At 45.8% G+C, this 18,928-nt stretch overlaps 1 protein-coding gene across 1 annotated transcript in view; it reads left to right on the forward strand.

Annotated features, from left to right (window-relative positions):
- Positions 1-18,928, forward strand: part of ARHGAP31 (Rho GTPase activating protein 31) — a 58,879-nt gene that overhangs the window by 19,877 nt on the left and 20,074 nt on the right. Inside the window, exons 2-3 of the mRNA XM_065676346.1 lie at positions 16,182-16,284; positions 16,807-16,950. Of these exons, the coding sequence (XP_065532418.1) occupies positions 16,182-16,284; positions 16,807-16,950 (247 nt within the window). The remainder of the gene's footprint in view (positions 1-16,181; positions 16,285-16,806; positions 16,951-18,928) is intronic.

Raw genomic sequence — 18,928 nt, forward strand, 5'->3', positions numbered from 1 at the left:
TCTACCCCTACCCTGCAGCGCAGCCAGTGCTGACCGAGGAACAGCCAGTATCCAGGGACATCCCAGGTCATCTCAGTGCAGCCCCAGAGTGACAGGAGGTGTCTGTGGAAGAACATGCCTGTATCCCCCATTTGCACTTGAGAGAAACCATCTCCACTTGGAAGCTAGAGCAGCCGTGAGGGCTGTGCGCTTTGACAGCCCTGCAGTCTGTTGGCTCAGGAGGCAGCAGCAGCGCAGATGTTTTGAGCCTTCCTCCAGACAAAGCGAGGAATGTCTGAAGGGGTGGATATCCATCCCAATATCCGAGGAGAGCACTGAGTTCTCAGCATGGTTTCCTGTCCCCCTGGCAGCGTCGGCAGCTGCTGGTTTGAAACAAACAGCCTGCGTGTCCCTGTGTGAGCCGGGGCAGCTGGAGGTGGATTTGTTTTCTGTTGATTTCATGGCAGCATTGCTGCTCCGGGCCGCTGCCTTGGTGTGAGGAACAACATCCTAGAGGAGACACCCAGTGAATTGCTGACTGCTCCACGGCTACCCAATCTGCATGGCCAGCGTGGGAAGCGGGCAGACCACCCTGACGGCATCAACAAAGCCATCATGTTTGCTGACATTTCAAGGGAGCAGAGAAAGGAACAAAAGCTGGGTACAAAAGCTAGGAACAAAAGTCTTTGGTCCGGTTTAGAGCCGCAGTTCGAAGATGTGGGCCTGAATTGTAAATGCCGGATCCCAGTGCCTTTTTGCTGGGGAGGGTTTTTAAACCTCATTCCAGGTTCCAAGGGTGGGACTTGAATTTGGTCTCCGTGGGAAGAAAATGACGCTGAAAATGGAGTGCCCTGTGAAGTGAAAATGAAAGGTAAAGCACGAAACCAGTGGATGGCTGAGGAGATGGACGAAGTCAGAAAAGTTATACCAAACACAAGAAGTTTGGTATAACTGATCAGTGGACAGACAGGACATCCTTTCCAGTGCATTCAAGCCTCTCTTCTCACCCCCTACCAACCCCTCTTCCCTGAAATGATCAGAAATAATGCAGTTTCTCCCCAGATGGCCTCTGGGTAGCTTCTTTCCATTATTGTGGTATTTAGTTATGAGAGAACCATTCAAGAGGAAGAAAAAAAAAAAAAAAAAGAAAAGAATTAGAAGTGAGACCAAGCCACAAAGCATGGATCCAGTTCCACACATTCCCAGGCACAGGGGCGCTGAAGTCTGCTCTTTTCCTACAAGGCTAATTTTTAGGACAACCAACCCAAAAGGTTGCTGGTTGGTGATCTATGAGTCAAATGTCCTCCTATGGGTTTAGTCCATGTGCCCAGATTTTGGCTAGAAGTTTGGGTAGGGAGGGTCTTGGTAGGAGCTTTGGAAGAAGGGAGCCTCTCCCAGTAAAGCACATGTGTGAAAGTTTCATCCCTCCTTCCTGGGTCAGTGACTATCGCAATCTGTGTGTGCTTTACCAACTTCTGAACTTCTGGAGGTAAGTTTCTTTTTGCCAGGAGTTCAGATACAAGAAACTGCCTGCGTGGTTTAGTTACAGAGCAGGAAACAGAGCTATGGGCTCTAACCTTAGCTCTTCCACTACCTAATTCCATGACCTCAAGCTGCCAACTCCTTTCTGTTTCTCATTTTTTTGCACCTATGGACAAGAACCATACTTATCCTCTGTTAATTCATGACTCCCTGCCAAGGGCTTAGATTTTTGCTGATGGAAGCAAAGCACATTCTATGAGACTGTGCTGGGTTTTTATCCTAACAATGGGAGACGTGAGATACAAGCAAGATTTAAATGAGGGGTTTTTTGGTGTCCTAAGGTTGAACAGCAAACCCTAAGACACTCAGCTCCTTTTTCTCTTGCTCACTGACAAGAAACATGCTGTTTTCTGCACTTCAGCTTGCAAGGAACAGTGCTGCCATCCTCAGAAGTGTACAGAGAGGAGCAAACACTAGCCAGTCACTGATGATATCACTTGATATCCATCAGATCCAGTTCCTGTTTTGCACTGGGTTCCATCTTCCCGTACCACAAGACTTCCTTTTATCAGGAATCAGAATAAAGAAGTAGAAACTTCTCGTAAATAAAAATTCCCCCAAAGGTTATATTACATTGAAAATAATGAAATGGAAGTGAACACATTTCACCTTCTAGGAACAATACATTTGAGTTTCTTTGGTTAACAAATCAAACTGAATCCCTGTATTGCAGTGAAGCATTTTGATCCTGTGAAATGCACAGCTCCCCACTGGAAAATCATTCTGCTGGAAGATTTTCAAGGAGCCTTTCTTCCTGCATGCTTTAGGATCCAATTTAAACTCCAGCTGCTGGTTGCGGTTGTCCCTTGTAGTGAGTGCTGGCACTGCATGCTTTCCTTTATAACGAGCACAGCAAGCTCTTCCAGGGGATCTCCCCATGGCATCTCCTCATAGCGACATGGGAAGGCCAGTGAGATTGTTTTGACCTTGTCACAGGGGCCTGTGCAGGACCATTCCCTTCACGGTAATCTCCTGCCTGATTTTAAATGCCCAGGCAGCATGGCTTCCACTCCATCCCTTGAGAATGCAATTCCACATGATGCTACATCTCACTCTTAGGAGGTTTTTCCTACCGTTCAACCTAAATTTCCCCTCATCATTTAATTCAGTCCCTCCTAGTTACCACCCCTTGATCATCCAGAATTCCCTCAGTGATATTTATACCCCGTGCAGACCACTATGGTGCATTCGTTCCTCTCCTTGTAATGTAGGCCAGCTGTGCCTATTTGCCACCACCACTTTGTTCTTCCTTGAGAGTCAATCTCTGTAGATCATTAGAGGTTCTGCTCCTTTTCTCTTCCTCCTCCCCGCATGCAGCTTGGTATCCTGTTTTCCTTGTAACTGTAGCCACGCTACAGGGCTAAAAGATTCAAGGATTTTTCCATTAATAACCCCACGCCCTTTTCCTGGTCAGTGCATTGCTTAAGAGGGATTGAGGTAATTCATTCACGCATAGCAAGCTGTACTAAAAGAGAGTGCAATGGGAATATGTGAGCTCTGTGGAGCCTGTTTCTCTTGCGTGTTCCTTCATCAAAGAGTGGCTTTGCTCCCAAAACGCCCTTGGAAATGGGGTCCCAACAAAGCATTCACAGTTTTTAGCTGGTGCAGTTAGGCATCTTCCAGGAAAGCCACTAGCACTCTATAAACTCCTTAAAAAGCACAGGGAATTCTCCTCTCCCAGTCCCCTATCCCACACTCCTGTGGGAGCAGTGGCATCACTCCAGCTGAGTTTAGCTATGCAGGGCGCATCTTCTGCATCCAGGGATGCTTACCTAAATATGAGCACTGTGTATTTCAGCAGCCCTGCTTAACTTCTGCTGGGAGAACATAGGTGGGCTTTTTCCCTCGGCATCTCACACCCGCACCCAGCCATCCATGTTTTGCAATTGGACCTTGAGTAAGAATTTCTTCTTGTGAGGAAAACTAAGCCCCAGTTCACTCCCTTGCAACTCCAACAACTCTTGGCTAGACTTGAGGCCACATCTGCTGCTGGCTGCAGTTGCATAAAGCTGGAGTAATTTTGTATGTCCTGAAATTGGAAGTGTAACCCTTTGCTTAGTTCCTAGAGTGACACAGGAAGGTGACCAAGTGAGTGTTAGGAAAAGAAGGGAAAAGCCACATTGTAAAAATATGTTTTATTGAAATATACATGAAATTCATTCCAGAGAACCATTAGGAGCAGTAGTTGAGACTTTAAGGAACCTGTTCTAGTTATTCCTAGGGATGCCTTAGAAAACACCTTCTCCATCCCACCTTTTTGGCCCTAGCTTTAGATGTGGTATAGAAAACGCTGTGGGACTGTATTTCCCTGGTCATGGTAAACCTCAGAGGAACATGTCCTAAGGTAAGCCAGCCTCTTGCCCTGGTGTGAGGTTGTGGTACCCATGTGGCTGAAACACTGCAGAGGGTAGGCAATACCACTGCCGTGTCTGGCTGTGCTCCTTGTGCTCTGCCCTCTTGTGTGTCCCCACCATGACAGAGCCTGGAATCACACATCCCTGGCTATTTCTTACACTCTGCAGTGAACTGATAACCTCCTGGTGGGAGCTGGGATGAGCCCATCAGCTTCTCTAATGGGAGAAATGCAAACCTTGAATGCCATGGACCAGGGGAGGTCTGAAATGGTGTCTGGTTTTCTCTTCTCTGCTGGGGCAATGGCTTATGCAATGGCGGTCTTCAGCTTGGTGTAAACTGTGTTCTGCAGTCGTCATCCAGTTTCTCCGCTGTTGATTAAACAGTGCTGGCAGTGGTAGATTCCTCCATTTGAAAGAGTACAAATGAAGACAGTGGTCTGGTGTAAAGGTCTTGGCATCTCCCACAGCTTATGACAGTGCTGCTGGAGCAGAGGGGCTGTGGCTGTAGCTTTTCCTTTGTGAGCTTACATTCCTTAGCAGTGGGAAATCGGCAGCTGTAATTAGTCTCTGATGTTCTCTGCTAATAAGTGATTTCTCTGGTGCTCGCAAATACCAGCGTCCCTTAGACATAGCTCTATTGTTTTGACCTCTTATCTCTTCTCCCTCCTCCTCATTGAGAGGCTGCCCAGATGTTCTTCAACACCAGCAGGAGAAAAGCCATCCACCCCTGCTCCCCTCCATTATATCCCTGTCTCCACCACCTTCCCCCTCCATCCTCCCCCCCGCAGCCGCTATGTAGGAAAATGGCTCCGGCTAGTCCTCATGGAAAAGGGGACAGATGCCGGCAGGAAGCCCGTTTGCTTTGGGAGGAAGAGGGGCCTGACATCAACAGGAAGCAGAGCTGCTCCTGCCTCCAAGCAAGGGGGGCCTTGAAAACAATGTCAGCTTGCAGTGTAGGACTCGGAGGCAGGAAACGCATGCACACTGGTGTTTGCTGTGCAGAGGAAATGATAAGCGCTACCTGGCCTGACTTGGAGCAGAGATAGTGTGCTGGTGGGGTGAAAAGGTTGTTTTTCTTCACACTGGTTCAGAGCCTGTCCTTTGACAAATGGAAAACAAAGAGCAAAATATGGAATATATCAGGAATCCATTGTGGGGCTTGGAAACCAAGGAGCGTGATTGCAAAGTGACCAGATTTACTACTTTAGTAACAGCTGGATATTGCTATTTTTCCATTGTTAGCACTGAGAATGACCCTCAGGTTGATAACCCCTGGCATGTGTATTTATTGAAAGATGAAGGGAGAGGCCTGTATCGCATGTGGAACTGGGGGGATTTTCTGTTGGGGAGGAAAGCCATGGGAGCAACTGCTTTCACCGAGGGCAGGAGGGCCTTGGGAATACAAAGAAGAGTTGTGTATAGAATCACAGAATGGTTTGGGTTGGAAGGGACCTTCAAACTCATCCAGTTCCAACCCCCTGCCATGGGCTGGGACACCTTCCCCTAGACCCGGTTGCTTCAAGCCCTGTTCAACCTGGCCTTGAACATGCCAGGGATGGGGCAGCCACAGCTCCTCTGGGCACCCTGTGCCAGCGCCTCAGCACCCTCACAGTAAAGAACTTCTGCCTTATATCTAACCTGAACTTCCCCTGTTTCAGCTTGAACCCATCACCTCTTGTCCTGTCAAGGACAGATATAGATAGATATCTATGGATATTTTTCTGTAGGTATAGGTAGATATCTCTCCTGACTTGTCCCTGCTAGTTGAGGGGTTACAAGCCTTTTTGGGAAATAAGAAGATAGCATCCTGCTATAATACTCTATTCAGCTTCATTTCTTTTCTGCTGTAAAAGCCATATTGTGCCTCCTTTCATCTCTGACCCGACAGAACCAGTTTCTGTTTCTGATGCCCTTAACCCCTCTGGCAGGCAGTCACAGAGGTCCAGTCCCTGCAGGTCAGCCTTGGAGAAACCATGCTGTATGCTCTGGGAGCATCTCAGTAGTCCTGTGCCGACATCCTGGGGTGGAGGCAGACACAAACAGCATGGCAGGAAATGTTTTCTTTTAAACAATCCCAGCCCAACATCAGCCTCCAGAAGGCTGGGAGGCTGCGTGACACCATCTGCAAATGCTGTTCTGCCTCCTCTGCTGTCCTTGATGGTTCTCACAGGCTTTCGAGAGCAGGCGAGCTACCCTCTTGCAGCATATGTGAAGTGCTGATCTGCCACAAGGCTGGCAGATGGAGCAGTGCTGTGTTTCCTGCTGTTTCTGAAAGAAGCCCTGAAGGTGCAGCACCATATCCAGATGCTGGAGCCAGGCTGCTCAGCAGCCTCATTGTGAGCTCTTTACCCTCCCTGGTGTATGGAAAGCAAAATACAGTCCCTGGGGACAAGGCTATAATGTACACTTTAGTGGACTTTAGTCTCTGGAGATGAAAAGGTGTAGCCAAAATGACCCCTATCCAAGGGCCACCCTTCTTAATTTAGCTACCGAGTGAGACCAGTTCAAGGAGGCGGGTTCTGGGTTTGCTGATGTAGAAATCCATGCATGCTTGAAGGATCCATCCCAAAACAACAGCTTCCCTCGGCAGAGAGTAAGTACTTTACCCAGAAATGCCTTCAGCACAGTAACAACACACAGGGCAATGCAGTAGCTAAATGCACTTTGCCTGGGGCAGGAGAGCAGAGAAAGTGTCTGTACCAATGTCTTATTCATGACTGGCAGAGCAAGCTTCAGCAAGCACGAGCACCAGCATGTACTGATGTATCCCCTAGATCTATGACACCAGACTTATGCAGCTTTTGACTCTGTAAATGCCACCTTTAGGTGTTAGGCTTTGATTGACACCTTATAAAAAAGCTATTTGTCTAAGAAGAGCCTCCTGGTAATGCACATGAAACCTCTTACACACACATAGATACATACATAAATGAATATAGTTGTATATGTACAAACACATGTGTAAAAATACATGTATGTAAAAATGTATTTTTATGCATGTAAGAATACATGCGTATATGTATTTCTGCATAGATATATATGCGCACACATGTATATGCTATATATACATAGATACCCATTTATTTATGTACAGAGGTTTGTGTGTCTGCCCAAGGTGCTGCTTCTGGCAGAATTCTCTCCATGCTGCTGGGACACAGAGGCTGTGGTGCTCGTATGCCATGGGCATTACTTAGGATGGGTAGAACAGCACCTCATTTCACCAGACAAACATCAGCAATCCAAGTCACCCACAGCTTAATCCTCTGCAAATAAAGACTGACCTGTTTTCAGCCTCCTCTGAGCAGGGCTGGGAGGAGCATTTCAAGGTGACCTTCTGTTGCCAGCAGCAGTCTTAGTTCTCTGCTTGTGTTGAACCTCAAACCAGCCCCTGTAAAGCTGGTGAGGATGCTCCTATCATTCCTACACTCAGTATTTGCATGCCACGGGAAAGGTAACAGAGAGTAGGACAAACAGATTCATTTCTTCTTTCTCTTGTGGAATACTCTGCTGAATTCAATGAGGTTTTTTTGTATGAGTGCAATTCTTTGGGTCAGGCCCAGACAGCCCTTGTAGTGAAAACACTGGGACTAAATACACGCTCAGCAATTGAGCAAAGATGGAATGGATTTTGTGCTGCTTGGCTTCAAATTATAATGACTGATTATTTCTAGTGCCTTCGCGTGTTTGTTTTCAATTGGATTGACATCATAAAGGCTTATTTACTTTTTCTCAAAAGTCTGTTTTCATTTGCCTTTCACTTCTCATTTGCAGTTTTTATGGGGTTGTGTTTAGGCTCCTCATCTGTCTGCCTGTGATACATAACGATCCTCAGCAATTCTCCTTGCTCTTTGCCCTAAGTTGTTGGCTATCCGTAAAACAGCCCATTTGGGATAACCTCTGGAAATTGCCATACCACTCTCCAATAGGAAGGCCCTAGAGGCAAGATCAGAGAGAGGCGTGAGTGAAAGAACATTGCTGCATAACCTAGTGTCAGTCTGCATCAGTCCATCAGTGCGAAATAAAACTAACGGAAGAGATGCAAATTTGTGCTCTGAAGTTCAGCCATGTAATTTGTCATCCATATGAGACCTTGGTCCAGGACAAGCTTCTCAGTTGATTCATACCTTGCTGCCGAACATTAACCTGAGCTCTCCGTGGGGTGACTGACCCCTGCTCTCCTTTTCACACACCTAAGCTCACCGGCACTGTCATTCTGCATTAGCTGGCACAGCTGGATGTATGCTTTAAAGCTTGGGAATGGCTGTTATAAACGCTTGTAAATTAGTTGCTAATGCAGCAAGCGTGGAAAGAGAACCAGGAGTGCCGATGGGCCGCCAGCCTATCCTTGCACCTTCAAAAGGTCAATAGAAACTTCCTGGGAAGGAATGGCAGAGGGAACTGCAGAGCAGCTCCAGAGCTGCAGCACCAGAGCTCACGAGACAGCTTCCCAGCTCCTTGCTTCACCCTGTCCCTTCCCCAGCAGCACCATTTTTCCTGAAGCCTCCCAAGAATATGTGTGAACCAGTTGCTTTGTCACCAGCATGCCACCACTATGGAAATGGACGAGGGAGCTGTCTAATGGTGACATAGCATGACAGAGCAGCACGGAAACCACAGACAAACTCTGTATCCTATAGAGATTGCTATAGATTTCAGTGTATGGAGGTGGTGTTTGTGAAAGGCACAGTACAAGGGACTTCAAAACTGTTCAAGCTGGTATTTTTCAGGTGCGTGTCAAGATCTAAGCACCCAGAATTTCCTTCTAACAGCCCCAAAAGGCTTCCTTATAAAGAGAAATATGGACTCCCTGTTGCCTGAGACACTAAAGTCAGAGTTAAGAAGGAATAAGGATCAAAGTAACGCTGACAGCCAGGTAGAGAGTATGCATTGATCCACTTGAATTGCCTTTCTCCAGGTTTTGGGATCCCAAGAATCCCATGTAAGAGCTCCCATGTGTCAAGGGAGATGTTGGTTTCTACACTCTTTTTACAGTCAAGAAATGGGTGTAATAGTTTACAAGTCACCTCTAGAGTAATTTTGGGACTCTAAGAAACTGAGCAAGTCTGCCTCAGCTAGCAGGATCAGGTAAAAGATGGAGACTGAGGACAGTTTGCTTTCTAACTTGTTTCTGAAGCCCTTGTGAATGAAAACATAGGTCAAAATCCATTGAGAAGAGAAAAAAAACCCTCGTGAAGTCCATATATTTTCCTTGCTTTGTTGCCAGCAGTTAAGTAGGTTAGCGTGGCTTACATTGGTGTCCATGCTTATGAAGTAAGCAGGGAAAGGAAGGAAAACATCATACGGTGTGACACCTGCAGTTCATAAGCTTGTTTATTGATCTTGATGGAAGACAGCAGTCAGTCCAAAGACTACAAATGAAGCCTACATCACTGGCTGTCCACCCCAGTGCTCAACATTCAGTCCCACTTAGCCATACTCTTCCCTTGCAGATTGCTTCCCTTGCGCTGCAGCATTGCCATTGCCCTGCTTATTCCCGCACTTTATCAGTGCTGATGAAGCCTTTGGATTCTGTAGTGGGTTTTGTATGTGTCATCAGAAATGAGGTTAGCAGCAGAATTCCTGTCTCACAGCCTGCTTATCCTCATAGTATCTAGTAATTTACCAAGACAGAGGTCAGTATGTTATATGCAGATCCAAAACTATTCTGATCTTTTCTATACTTATACCCAAGTCCCTCTTCTGAGACAGCATAAGTTGTCCTATTTCTCCTACCTCCAGAATGAATTACCCCAATTGCTTGTGCTGTGGTGAACAAGATGCTGTACAAAATGCTTTGGATCAGAGCTGCTAGGATACAGTTGGTTAGCTGAGGACATGCACAGCTCATTGCCTGCAGAACCGAAGTCACTCTTTTCTGCGGTGCCTGTACCAGAGTTATAAATGTTAGGAGTGGAAATATCCTGTTCAGTTATCTGGTCTTTTTTTGCAGGAAACCCACAGCAGGATGTTTTCCTAACAAAACTATTCTCTTATTTAGTACAGCCTCTTCCCAAAAGTGCCTGCATGACAGAATTTACCAGCTATGTCAAGGTACTAGTGAGGTTTCAGAGGGGCATGATGACCGCTGGGGTTGAGAATCAGCATTCAGTGCCTGCTTGTGCAGTGCTTTCTCTTAGGTCTGCCATGGGCTCTTTTGTTTCTCACTGGAACATCACAGTTGTCAGATCTGCTTTGAGAAATGGGGTGTTCCTATATGTTTTATTTAGGTATGTGTGATGTAAGCTGGGTATAATATCAATGGGAAATAAACCCCTTGATAGTGGTGCCATTGACTTCATTCAAACTCAGGCTGGGCTTGCAGGCTCTGCTGAAATGCATCAGTGTACCACATCCCAGTGTGCTCAGTGTTTCCGCTTCCCACCCAGGCCATGGAGAGTGGTGGCTCACAGCGTCTGATGGACCTGAAATCCATTTTTCCTATGCCTTTGCCTACCAGGATCACAATGCATTCAGGACAGTGCTTTCATTGCAGGGAATGGCACTGTTGTGCTAACCTTTGTGACACTGCAGAGACTTTTCCCACAGAAGCAGAGGGGAAAACAAATATGAAGCCTATGACTTACATGGTGATTCAGTTGTGCTGTCCATGCAGACAGGATCACCTTGGCGCCAGCTATTCCTCTCTTTTTAACTGTATTTATGGCAGCTAAGGGGGACGAGGCAAAGAGGATTTGTTTTTAAGCCTGTTTGGTATTGTTTAGCCATCTTATGCTACTCAAACACAGGTGTGTGTGTGTGTGTGTGTGCACAGGGGGTTGTGGTAGCTCAGCGCTAACAGCCAAACTAAACACTGGAATCTGGTGTTGGGACAGTTTATTTTTCCTTCTTCTGTGAAATGAATTTAGTGCTGGTGAAAAGTTTGCATAGACATCCTGGAGACTGAAGCCCTCTCTTTGTCCTTGTAGCAGTTACATCCAGACAGGGCAAACCCTCCCCTTCCCCACCTCTGCCAACTTCATCTCTGAGCAGGAGAGATCCTCTGCAGTGATTTCGGATGCTGTGATCCCTTCTATCCCTGGCCACGGCTGAAAAGGAGGAGGTGGAAGGCAAAGGAGATGAGAACAAGGGACAAGGCAGGATTTACCCTTAGCTGTCATGGATTAAGGCTATGCACTGGGAGGCAAACTGGAATTCTGACTGCTGCAGGGAGGAGAGCACAGTTTGATCTTCTCTGGAGTCTTTCTCAGCCAACCTTTTGCCTAAAAATCAGGCAAGATCAGCAAAAATAAATAACAAATCTAGTGAATCAGCATCAAAGCTCGTGATTTAAAGTAGGAAGCATCAGGAAATACAGAAAAATGTCATATCAGAGATGCTGACTCTCAAATATGTTGCCATTTATACAATGCTTTTCCTTCCCTGTGATTAGAAGGCCAAATCAATCTATGAGTATGTTCTATAATGTGTACCGTTCGGTTGGTTTTGTTTGTACAAAATAACAACTCCTGCTTGGTACAGACTGAAACACTTCTTTTTTTAGGAAGAAGTATTTCCTAATTTAGTCATTTAAATTGAAACAAGAGACTAGTTTGACCTTTATTGTCATGCTATTGACATAGCGTGAGAGGAAGCATGCACTGCTATTGAGGGCAATGGAAGCCAGTTTAAAAAATAATGATATGTAACAAAACCAAATGTTCACTTTTTTTTTTTTTTTTTTTTAATGGCACAGGATTCATTTTTTTGAGAAATAAAAAAAAAACCAAACCCAACCAACAACCAAACTATTTCCTGCAAGTGAAACATCAAAAAGCTGGTATTTCAGGTGAAATGAAAGGTCTGCTTTCATCCTCCCTTTACTTGACCTAAAATTAAAACAAAATTAGAGAGGGAGTGAAATATCTTCCATGTGGCCTAAACCAACTACTAAGGAGGACCTGAGTAGCTCTGTCACTCTTTATTATCCTTGCAAGGAGCCCTCTGGGAGAACAACAGAAGGATAAAGTAAACCGAATTGAACCTGCTGCTATTCAGTCCAATTCAGTACAATGCACCCTGAAGACACGACCCAGTCCAGGTTAGCTAACTTTAAGCTCAGTCTTACTAGGCAGTATTCACGTTGACAAGTTATGGTAGCTGACTTAGCAACCTCCTTCCTAGGTTCCTTCTGTAGTCCATGGAGACTCAGTTTCCTCTAGAAGGCAGCAGTAAAGTCTGTAGGGCACTGCTTGCATCTCCTGTTGGAGCAGGGTCTTTCTCACTCTTTGGTGCTTTGGTGGGAGCTCCGAACGGCATCCTCCCACTGGTTGTTAGATGGGGGGGACTCCCTCGTACTTGGGTTCTTGGTGGTTTAGTTAGGTACATGCTTAAAGGTTCAATCCAAAACGCTCAGTCTTGTGCCAGATGAAGCCTTTGTCAGTCAGGCAAACAGTGAGCGCCTTGCTTGCTGATGGGGAGGTTTGCTGGGTGGTAGCGCCATGGCTGGGAAAGACAGGAGAAGGGAGAGCCCTCCCTCTCCATTCCGTAATGCTGGGAGGAGAGATGCTCAGTGCCTATTGCTGGCACTGGAAACTGGAGAAATTGGTAAGGGGAACAAGTCACAGCCACAGTACCTGACCTGGCAGGAGTAGCACACGTGTAAAGGAGGTGGCATAAGCTGCGGTTGTGGAAAAGACTCTGGGGACGATGAATGTCTGTGTACACCGAGGTCCTATCCAGTGAGAGTGGAAGAAGTTACTGTGACTGCCCTTCTGGTTTATTTTTGTCTAGGGGAAGAGTATTGTCTTTTGTGTGCAGTGTGTTTATAACTCAATTTCCCTTCTGACTGATGCCTTGCTCCGTGCTCTCTTCTCCTCCTCCATCTGGTTTCTATTGTATTTTTAAACAAGGACAGTTCGGCTGTCTGGCAGAACAAGCGGGGTCTGTGTGACACCAGCTGCCTCTTCCAACTCTTAAGCCTCCAGCACAGTTTTAATTATAGAAGTGTTAAGATTGGACACCCCTCGACCCACCCCTTTCTGTGCCTGCATGGACACACACACCCCCTGCTATAACCCCCATCTGTGCCCAATCTTCCTTCAGGAGAAGCCCAGCTCTGTGATTTATCTGTGTAAAGCCGATAGAATCCCGTTGTAAAGTACATGCTAGAGTCTGTGCATCCCCGCATTCAGGGTTGATCCCCGCCTTTGTTCTGGCTCATCAGGAACCGTGTCTGAAATAGCCAAACCACCTCAGAAACCCCCTGGAAACGGAAGGGAGCTGCACACTGCTGCTCTGACCTCAGCTTCCCCCAAGTACCCAAAAGACTCAGCTTTGCAGGAGATCAGAGCTGCTCAGGAATTTCAGGTCCTGCTCAAAGAAAACATTTATTGTGCTCCAGTTTCACACAAGCTCTGCATTTAGGGGCTCGCTTTGCAGGAAGCCGATGCAGTCCCTTCACCTCCAGGGATCTGAGGTCAAAGCCTGTGATTTTCAGTTCCAAGTGAAACGTGTCCTTTGTGGGATTTGGTTTTGACATTACAAAACCATTGCACATTTTGGTGTATCTGGCTCTGTGTCTCTGTATATGATGAGTGAAGAGTACTGGCAGAGATAGGTGAGAAGCTCAGGGCTGAAAAGCAGGGAAAACTGCAGTGCTGGAGTGACAGATGCTGGCAGAGCTCAGTGCATATCTGCAGTCTATAGGTTGTCTCTACTGCGGAGTCTTCACCCACCATTAAAAATGGGATGAATCTGATACATTTGGGACAGATTATTCCCCTCAGGCCCCTTATTTTTTCTTACCAGTCCTCAACAGATGGATCTACCCTTCTCTGCTCTGTGTGGAAGAGGTTTGCTTACCTGCCTGAGGCCTCTTGACCTAACTTATCCCAAGGGAACTTCAAACTCAGCAAAAAACCCAGTGTGATTTAACAGGTCTTACTTTCAAGAGGCCAAGTCAGTCACAACAAACATCAGTCTATATAGTTTTAGATGGTGTGCTTATTCTTAACAGGGAGGTTTCTACCTAATAAAGGGCTCTGTGGGCATAGACCCCATTTTTATAGCAGCTAGGCACCATCATATGAAGTTTGTGAACAGAAAGATTGTTTAATTTTTAAACAAACCTTTTCATGTGGCTGTCCTGATCAAATAGGTTTCCTGATCAATTTTATGTTCTTTTCCAAGGAAGCATAGTGCATTTCACCCATTCTCCCACCCAAATAGATCTGAAGTGAACTTGGATCTGCCTAGCTTTCTTTTATGCTGTTTGCATTAGATTTATTCCCAGAGACCCCTACCAAGAAAGAAATCTTAACATGCCATGTATGCATAGCTCCTGCCACAAAGATGGTACAGCCTGACCACCCAGAATTGAAGAAGAGGCCTGAAGCCCATTTTCTTTATGTATTTTATTTCTAGCATGTACATTCATCATCATCTGATCTGAGTTCCCTACTGCAGTTACAGATAATCAGGTCTTTCTCAGAAATAGGAAGGTCCTTTTTCTTGATGTGTCACTTGGGCTTTTCTTGGTAGGATTTTAAGGAAATGCCATACTTGTATTTTACTCTGTCTCCTTCCACATTATCTAATCCTCTTAGGAAGTAGGTGCTCTAGGCACTGAAAGGAATGCTCCCTATGCTCCGTCTGGAAGGCACTGATGTGCCTTTTCAAATGTCCTTGAAGATCATATAGCCCTATGACTGCTGTGGACAAAGCTCTGACTGTGTAGACTTCACCTGTTCTCTTGGTGATTTCGTGGTTTCGCATGAACATCGTTGTTGTAGGCTGGGTCCTGTTAGTCTTAGACCAACAACTTGAGGGTCTTAAAAATCAGCCCAAGGCTTTGGTCGTGACCCAGCATGACTGATGTACCTGCATTATGAATCCCTGTTCAAAAAGCCATGAAGTCAAATTTTCCCTGTTGCTTTGGAGAGGCTGCTTTAACTGATGAGTCTGCTTGAATCATTCAGGCTCCCAAGTAATCCCTGTCATCTTATGTATCCCTGCCAAAAGAGAAGGGACACATAAGAAGGACCTCTTTACTTCCCTTGGTAAGAGTCAGGAGCAGAAGGGTAGCACTGCCCTGACTGACTGGGCTCAGTAATAGTGTGTCAATAGGTAGGCACCTGCCTGGGAGCCCTCCTCACCAGGGCCTGTGCCCTGGGATGCTTAGTAGGAACAAGTCCACCCCTGAGCTGGCTGTGGCCTCAGTGGCATCCATGAGAAATACAACATTGTACCAGCTGGTTTTTGTTCAGGCTGTCCTTGGAGTGCTGTCTTTGGATGCCACCTCATGAAGCACATGTTAATATGTCAGTATATGTCCTGAACTTTGAGCAGAAGAGCTCAGGGAAGGTCCAGGCAGAGGCATTATCTCTGTGGTGTCGCAAAGATGCAGCAGTTGCTGTGCCTGGCTTTCCACATGTATGGCGTAGCCTGTTTTCTTCCACACAGCTTTCCAAATGCACAGAGCAGCAGAGTCAGCATTACAGCAGGGAACTTTAACTATTGCATTTACTGACTTTTGTGCTTATGGCTCTGTGAAGCACTGCATTAAATACACAGTAGTTTCTAGCACCTAATAAGGAAGGGCTCTCTTACTGTTATTGTTACAGTAGGGGTTGTTATAGTAGTGGGGACAGGGAGGCTTGGTCTGACCAAGAGACGAGGGTTTCCTATACCTATATAATAGGGAAAAAATAAACATATGTTTTGGGTCCAGGCCTGGATGTAAATGCTGTGCCTCAGGCTCCTCTCGGCTGTAAGACTGGTTAAGTCTTTGGCTGGTTATGTTGGTGAAGTTCATTTGAAGCTAATGTCAGATTTTGTCAGTGTGCAGATCTCATCACTATCTGAACTCTATACCCCCTCTGTGAGGGTTTATGAGCACTGAACTGTGGGTTTGTAGGCTTATATGGAAGTGTGACTGCTTCTCTGAGTTTTATCCAAGCCCATCAGACCTTTTGGCACAATTCAGCGAGGCTGGAACTCTATCTTGCGGAGGGGGGAGGTTCCCAGGACCTCATACTTTACCTCATGCTTTCAATTAGAATGAAATCACTTCTTTTTCTGGAAGAAAAAGGAAAACTGAGAGAAAGAAACCCTACCTTTCTTCCATCAGGTTTCTGTGACTGCGGGGTTAGTCATTGTCGTATGCCGATGAGTGTGGCACGGCACAACCGTAGTGTATCCTTACTTTGCACATTGGTTATGGCCAGTTTGTGGGGCTTATTTTTGGTTTGCCCTGTATTTCTCCCATTGCAGAGAACCTCTGCTGTTCTTCCATCAAACTGTTTCCCCTGTGGTGACTCGTGGAGGTTCTCAGCGTGTATTCATTGGGCTCTTGCTTTCCTCTCCTAGTCCCCTACGTGTTGAAGAGCTGTGCAGAGTTCATTGAGACTCATGGCATTGTGGATGGGATCTACCGCCTCTCAGGAGTGACATCCAACATCCAAAAGCTGAGGTAAGGGCAACCTGTCTGCGTGCCAGCAGGATTCAGTCACATTGCATGGTACATTTCCACATGGTACGTAGTTGCCAGCTGGATTTAAACCACGACATAGTCCCTCAGGCATACACTGGGGCCAACAGAGCTCTGCACTGATGCAGAAGACAAACTGCCTCTGAAGCTGGTAACATGGAAATATGTTTCAGGTATTAGTCCATGACACAGGAAAAGTATCTCCCCCTCTATCTATTAATGGGAAAGGCATGGAGGGTCTCAGCACAAATGCTGAGTTGTTCTCTCTCACTTCAAGACAAAGCAATGTCTTTATATCATTTGGGGACTACTCATGGGACTATGTTAGGAAAACCAGAGACTGGTTGAAACCACAGGACCCAGGAGAAAACCTGGGCCAGGCTGCAGAAACATCTCTGCTTTCCATATTGATTTTTCTTCTAGATGCAAAAGAGGACTTAGGGTGGAACAGTGGGATGCTACAGCTCTTACTGCCTACATTGTTATGTTTCTGTATTGTTTCAGACAAGAGTTTGTTTCTGATCAATGCCCGGATCTGACAAGGGAAGTTTACCTCCAGGACATCCACTGCGTGGGGTCACTCTGCAAGCTGTACTTTAGGGAACTGCCCAACCCTCTCCTCACTTATGAGCTCTACAAGAAATTCACGGTGAGACCCTTTTGCTGTTCTTATTCCTCTCCAGCAGTGTGGATGTGCTTCAGGTTCCTCCATGATAGCTGTTTGGGATTCACTCCAGTGTCCTGGCTTCTTGTGCATCTGTATAAATACTCCTCAGTGCTCTTCCCTTCTTGTCTTGTACTGGCTCTCTTTCCCCGTCCTTGTTTCTTTTCAGCATTACATGTTTATTTCTCAGTTTCTCTGCTGTTTCCTCTGCTTCATCTTGCTCATTTTTCCACTGCATCACTTCCCTGCTGTTACTCTTTCTCCCCACTGCACACCTCCTCCCAGAATTACTCATTCGCTTTTTCTCATTACTGTCCATCACTGAGAGGCTTCTGGATCACCTGGGGCTTATGATCATAATCACAAGGGTGAGGTTTCCTTGTCCCTGTCCCTCCAACAGTCCCTCATGCCTGCACAAACTGATTGCTCAGCCTGTGTGTAAAGCACCAAGTTTTCTGCATCTGCAGCACTTTCCACAGAGTTTCTCAGAGCACAAATGATGACACAGGTTATGCCAGCTACAGCATATCAGGTCCATCACGATCATGTCATAAATACAAATGGCAGAGGAAAGTGGCAGCTGGCCAAGCAGACATCTCTAACCTTGTTTAAAGAGATTATAATTCAAAGAGCAGTTACTCAGTTCTGAAAAACAACAAGATTATACATGGATACAGTTGGAGCCTAGGAGCAGACTGCGGGGGAGCTGAAAAATAAGAGCACAAAGCCTGCGTTTTATTTAAGAGAGTTGGCTAATTTTGATGACAGTATTTTATGCAAAGGTGGTTCAGCAAGTTATGCTTGTTGTTATAGTCTTCTGCTTCTTACTGCTCTAAATCCACTTTCAGTTGTTTATGGCACCAACAAATCTAAATCCAGTCATTCAGGCTGAAATCTTTCATGCCAGAGGAGTGGATTTTCAGCTATGAGAATCCACCAACTTCTTAAAACAACTGGGATGGGTGGATGGGATTGTTTCCTCAGTTTTAGAAACACCCGTCCTTTGTTAGGGATTTCTTGTCATCCTACTCCTTCCCATTTGCTGGGAGGGGACAGACATTGCCAGTGATGTTGTAGAGGAGTTTTGCAAACTCATGTCCAAATGAAAAGGGAAGTGGCAATCAACCTTAGCTTCAGGTGCACTGCTATGGCATGGAAGGCTGAGAGAGATCCATGGGATCCACACAAGAAGAAGGCATTCTCCAAAAGCTCCCTATTGCCTGCTGTGGGAAGATGCAGGCAGATTTGTGCAAGGGGGCTTGCTGTAGGGCAAAGACGGGATGAGCCAAACAGTAGCCTACTATAAGAAGTCAGGTAGTTGTTAGGGACTACAGCTGAGCTAGGGAACGTGGGCTGAGAATTGGCTCACTGTGATGCCTGACAGATACGCAATAGTCTTAGGCATCTTGCTGTTTCAATGACAAATTTTAAGTAAGATTGGTCTGTGTTTCAAGGTGATGCATAGTTGAAACTCCAGTCAGAATTCTGAGCAGATATGAACAATTGACCTGTATCCTTAGGATATAGAGATCCTGAGAATATCAGATAGGATCTCTATCCTAGAGACAGTCAGGATGAATAGAATCTTGAAAACACAGTATTATCCAACCATTCACAGTTACTGATGAGCCTCATTCTTGTTGAAGCTATTTGGCTGCTGTCTTTCTGGCTATCGCTACTGATTTATGAAAGAGAAATGCTCGAAAGGAACCATGAAGATTTAGATGGAAACTTTTTTAGGAGAGAATGTTTGCTGAAAAGTGCACTTTGGGGATGATGATGACTTGCAGATTTTCGGTAGATACATTTGGTAAATAGCTTTATTCAAAAACAAAAGGGAAGACATTTCTGTAGCTGTCCAAATGTTTCTTTTAGAAATGCTTTCTAAAAGAAATGTTTCAACATTAAATCAACACATCTAGCTCTTAAAGAAAATGTCTTTCAGGAAAGGGTTAAAGGGCC

This window comes from Lathamus discolor, chromosome 4 (genome assembly GCF_037157495.1).
Source record: "Lathamus discolor isolate bLatDis1 chromosome 4, bLatDis1.hap1, whole genome shotgun sequence".
NCBI lineage: Eukaryota > Metazoa > Chordata > Aves > Psittaciformes > Psittacidae > Lathamus > Lathamus discolor.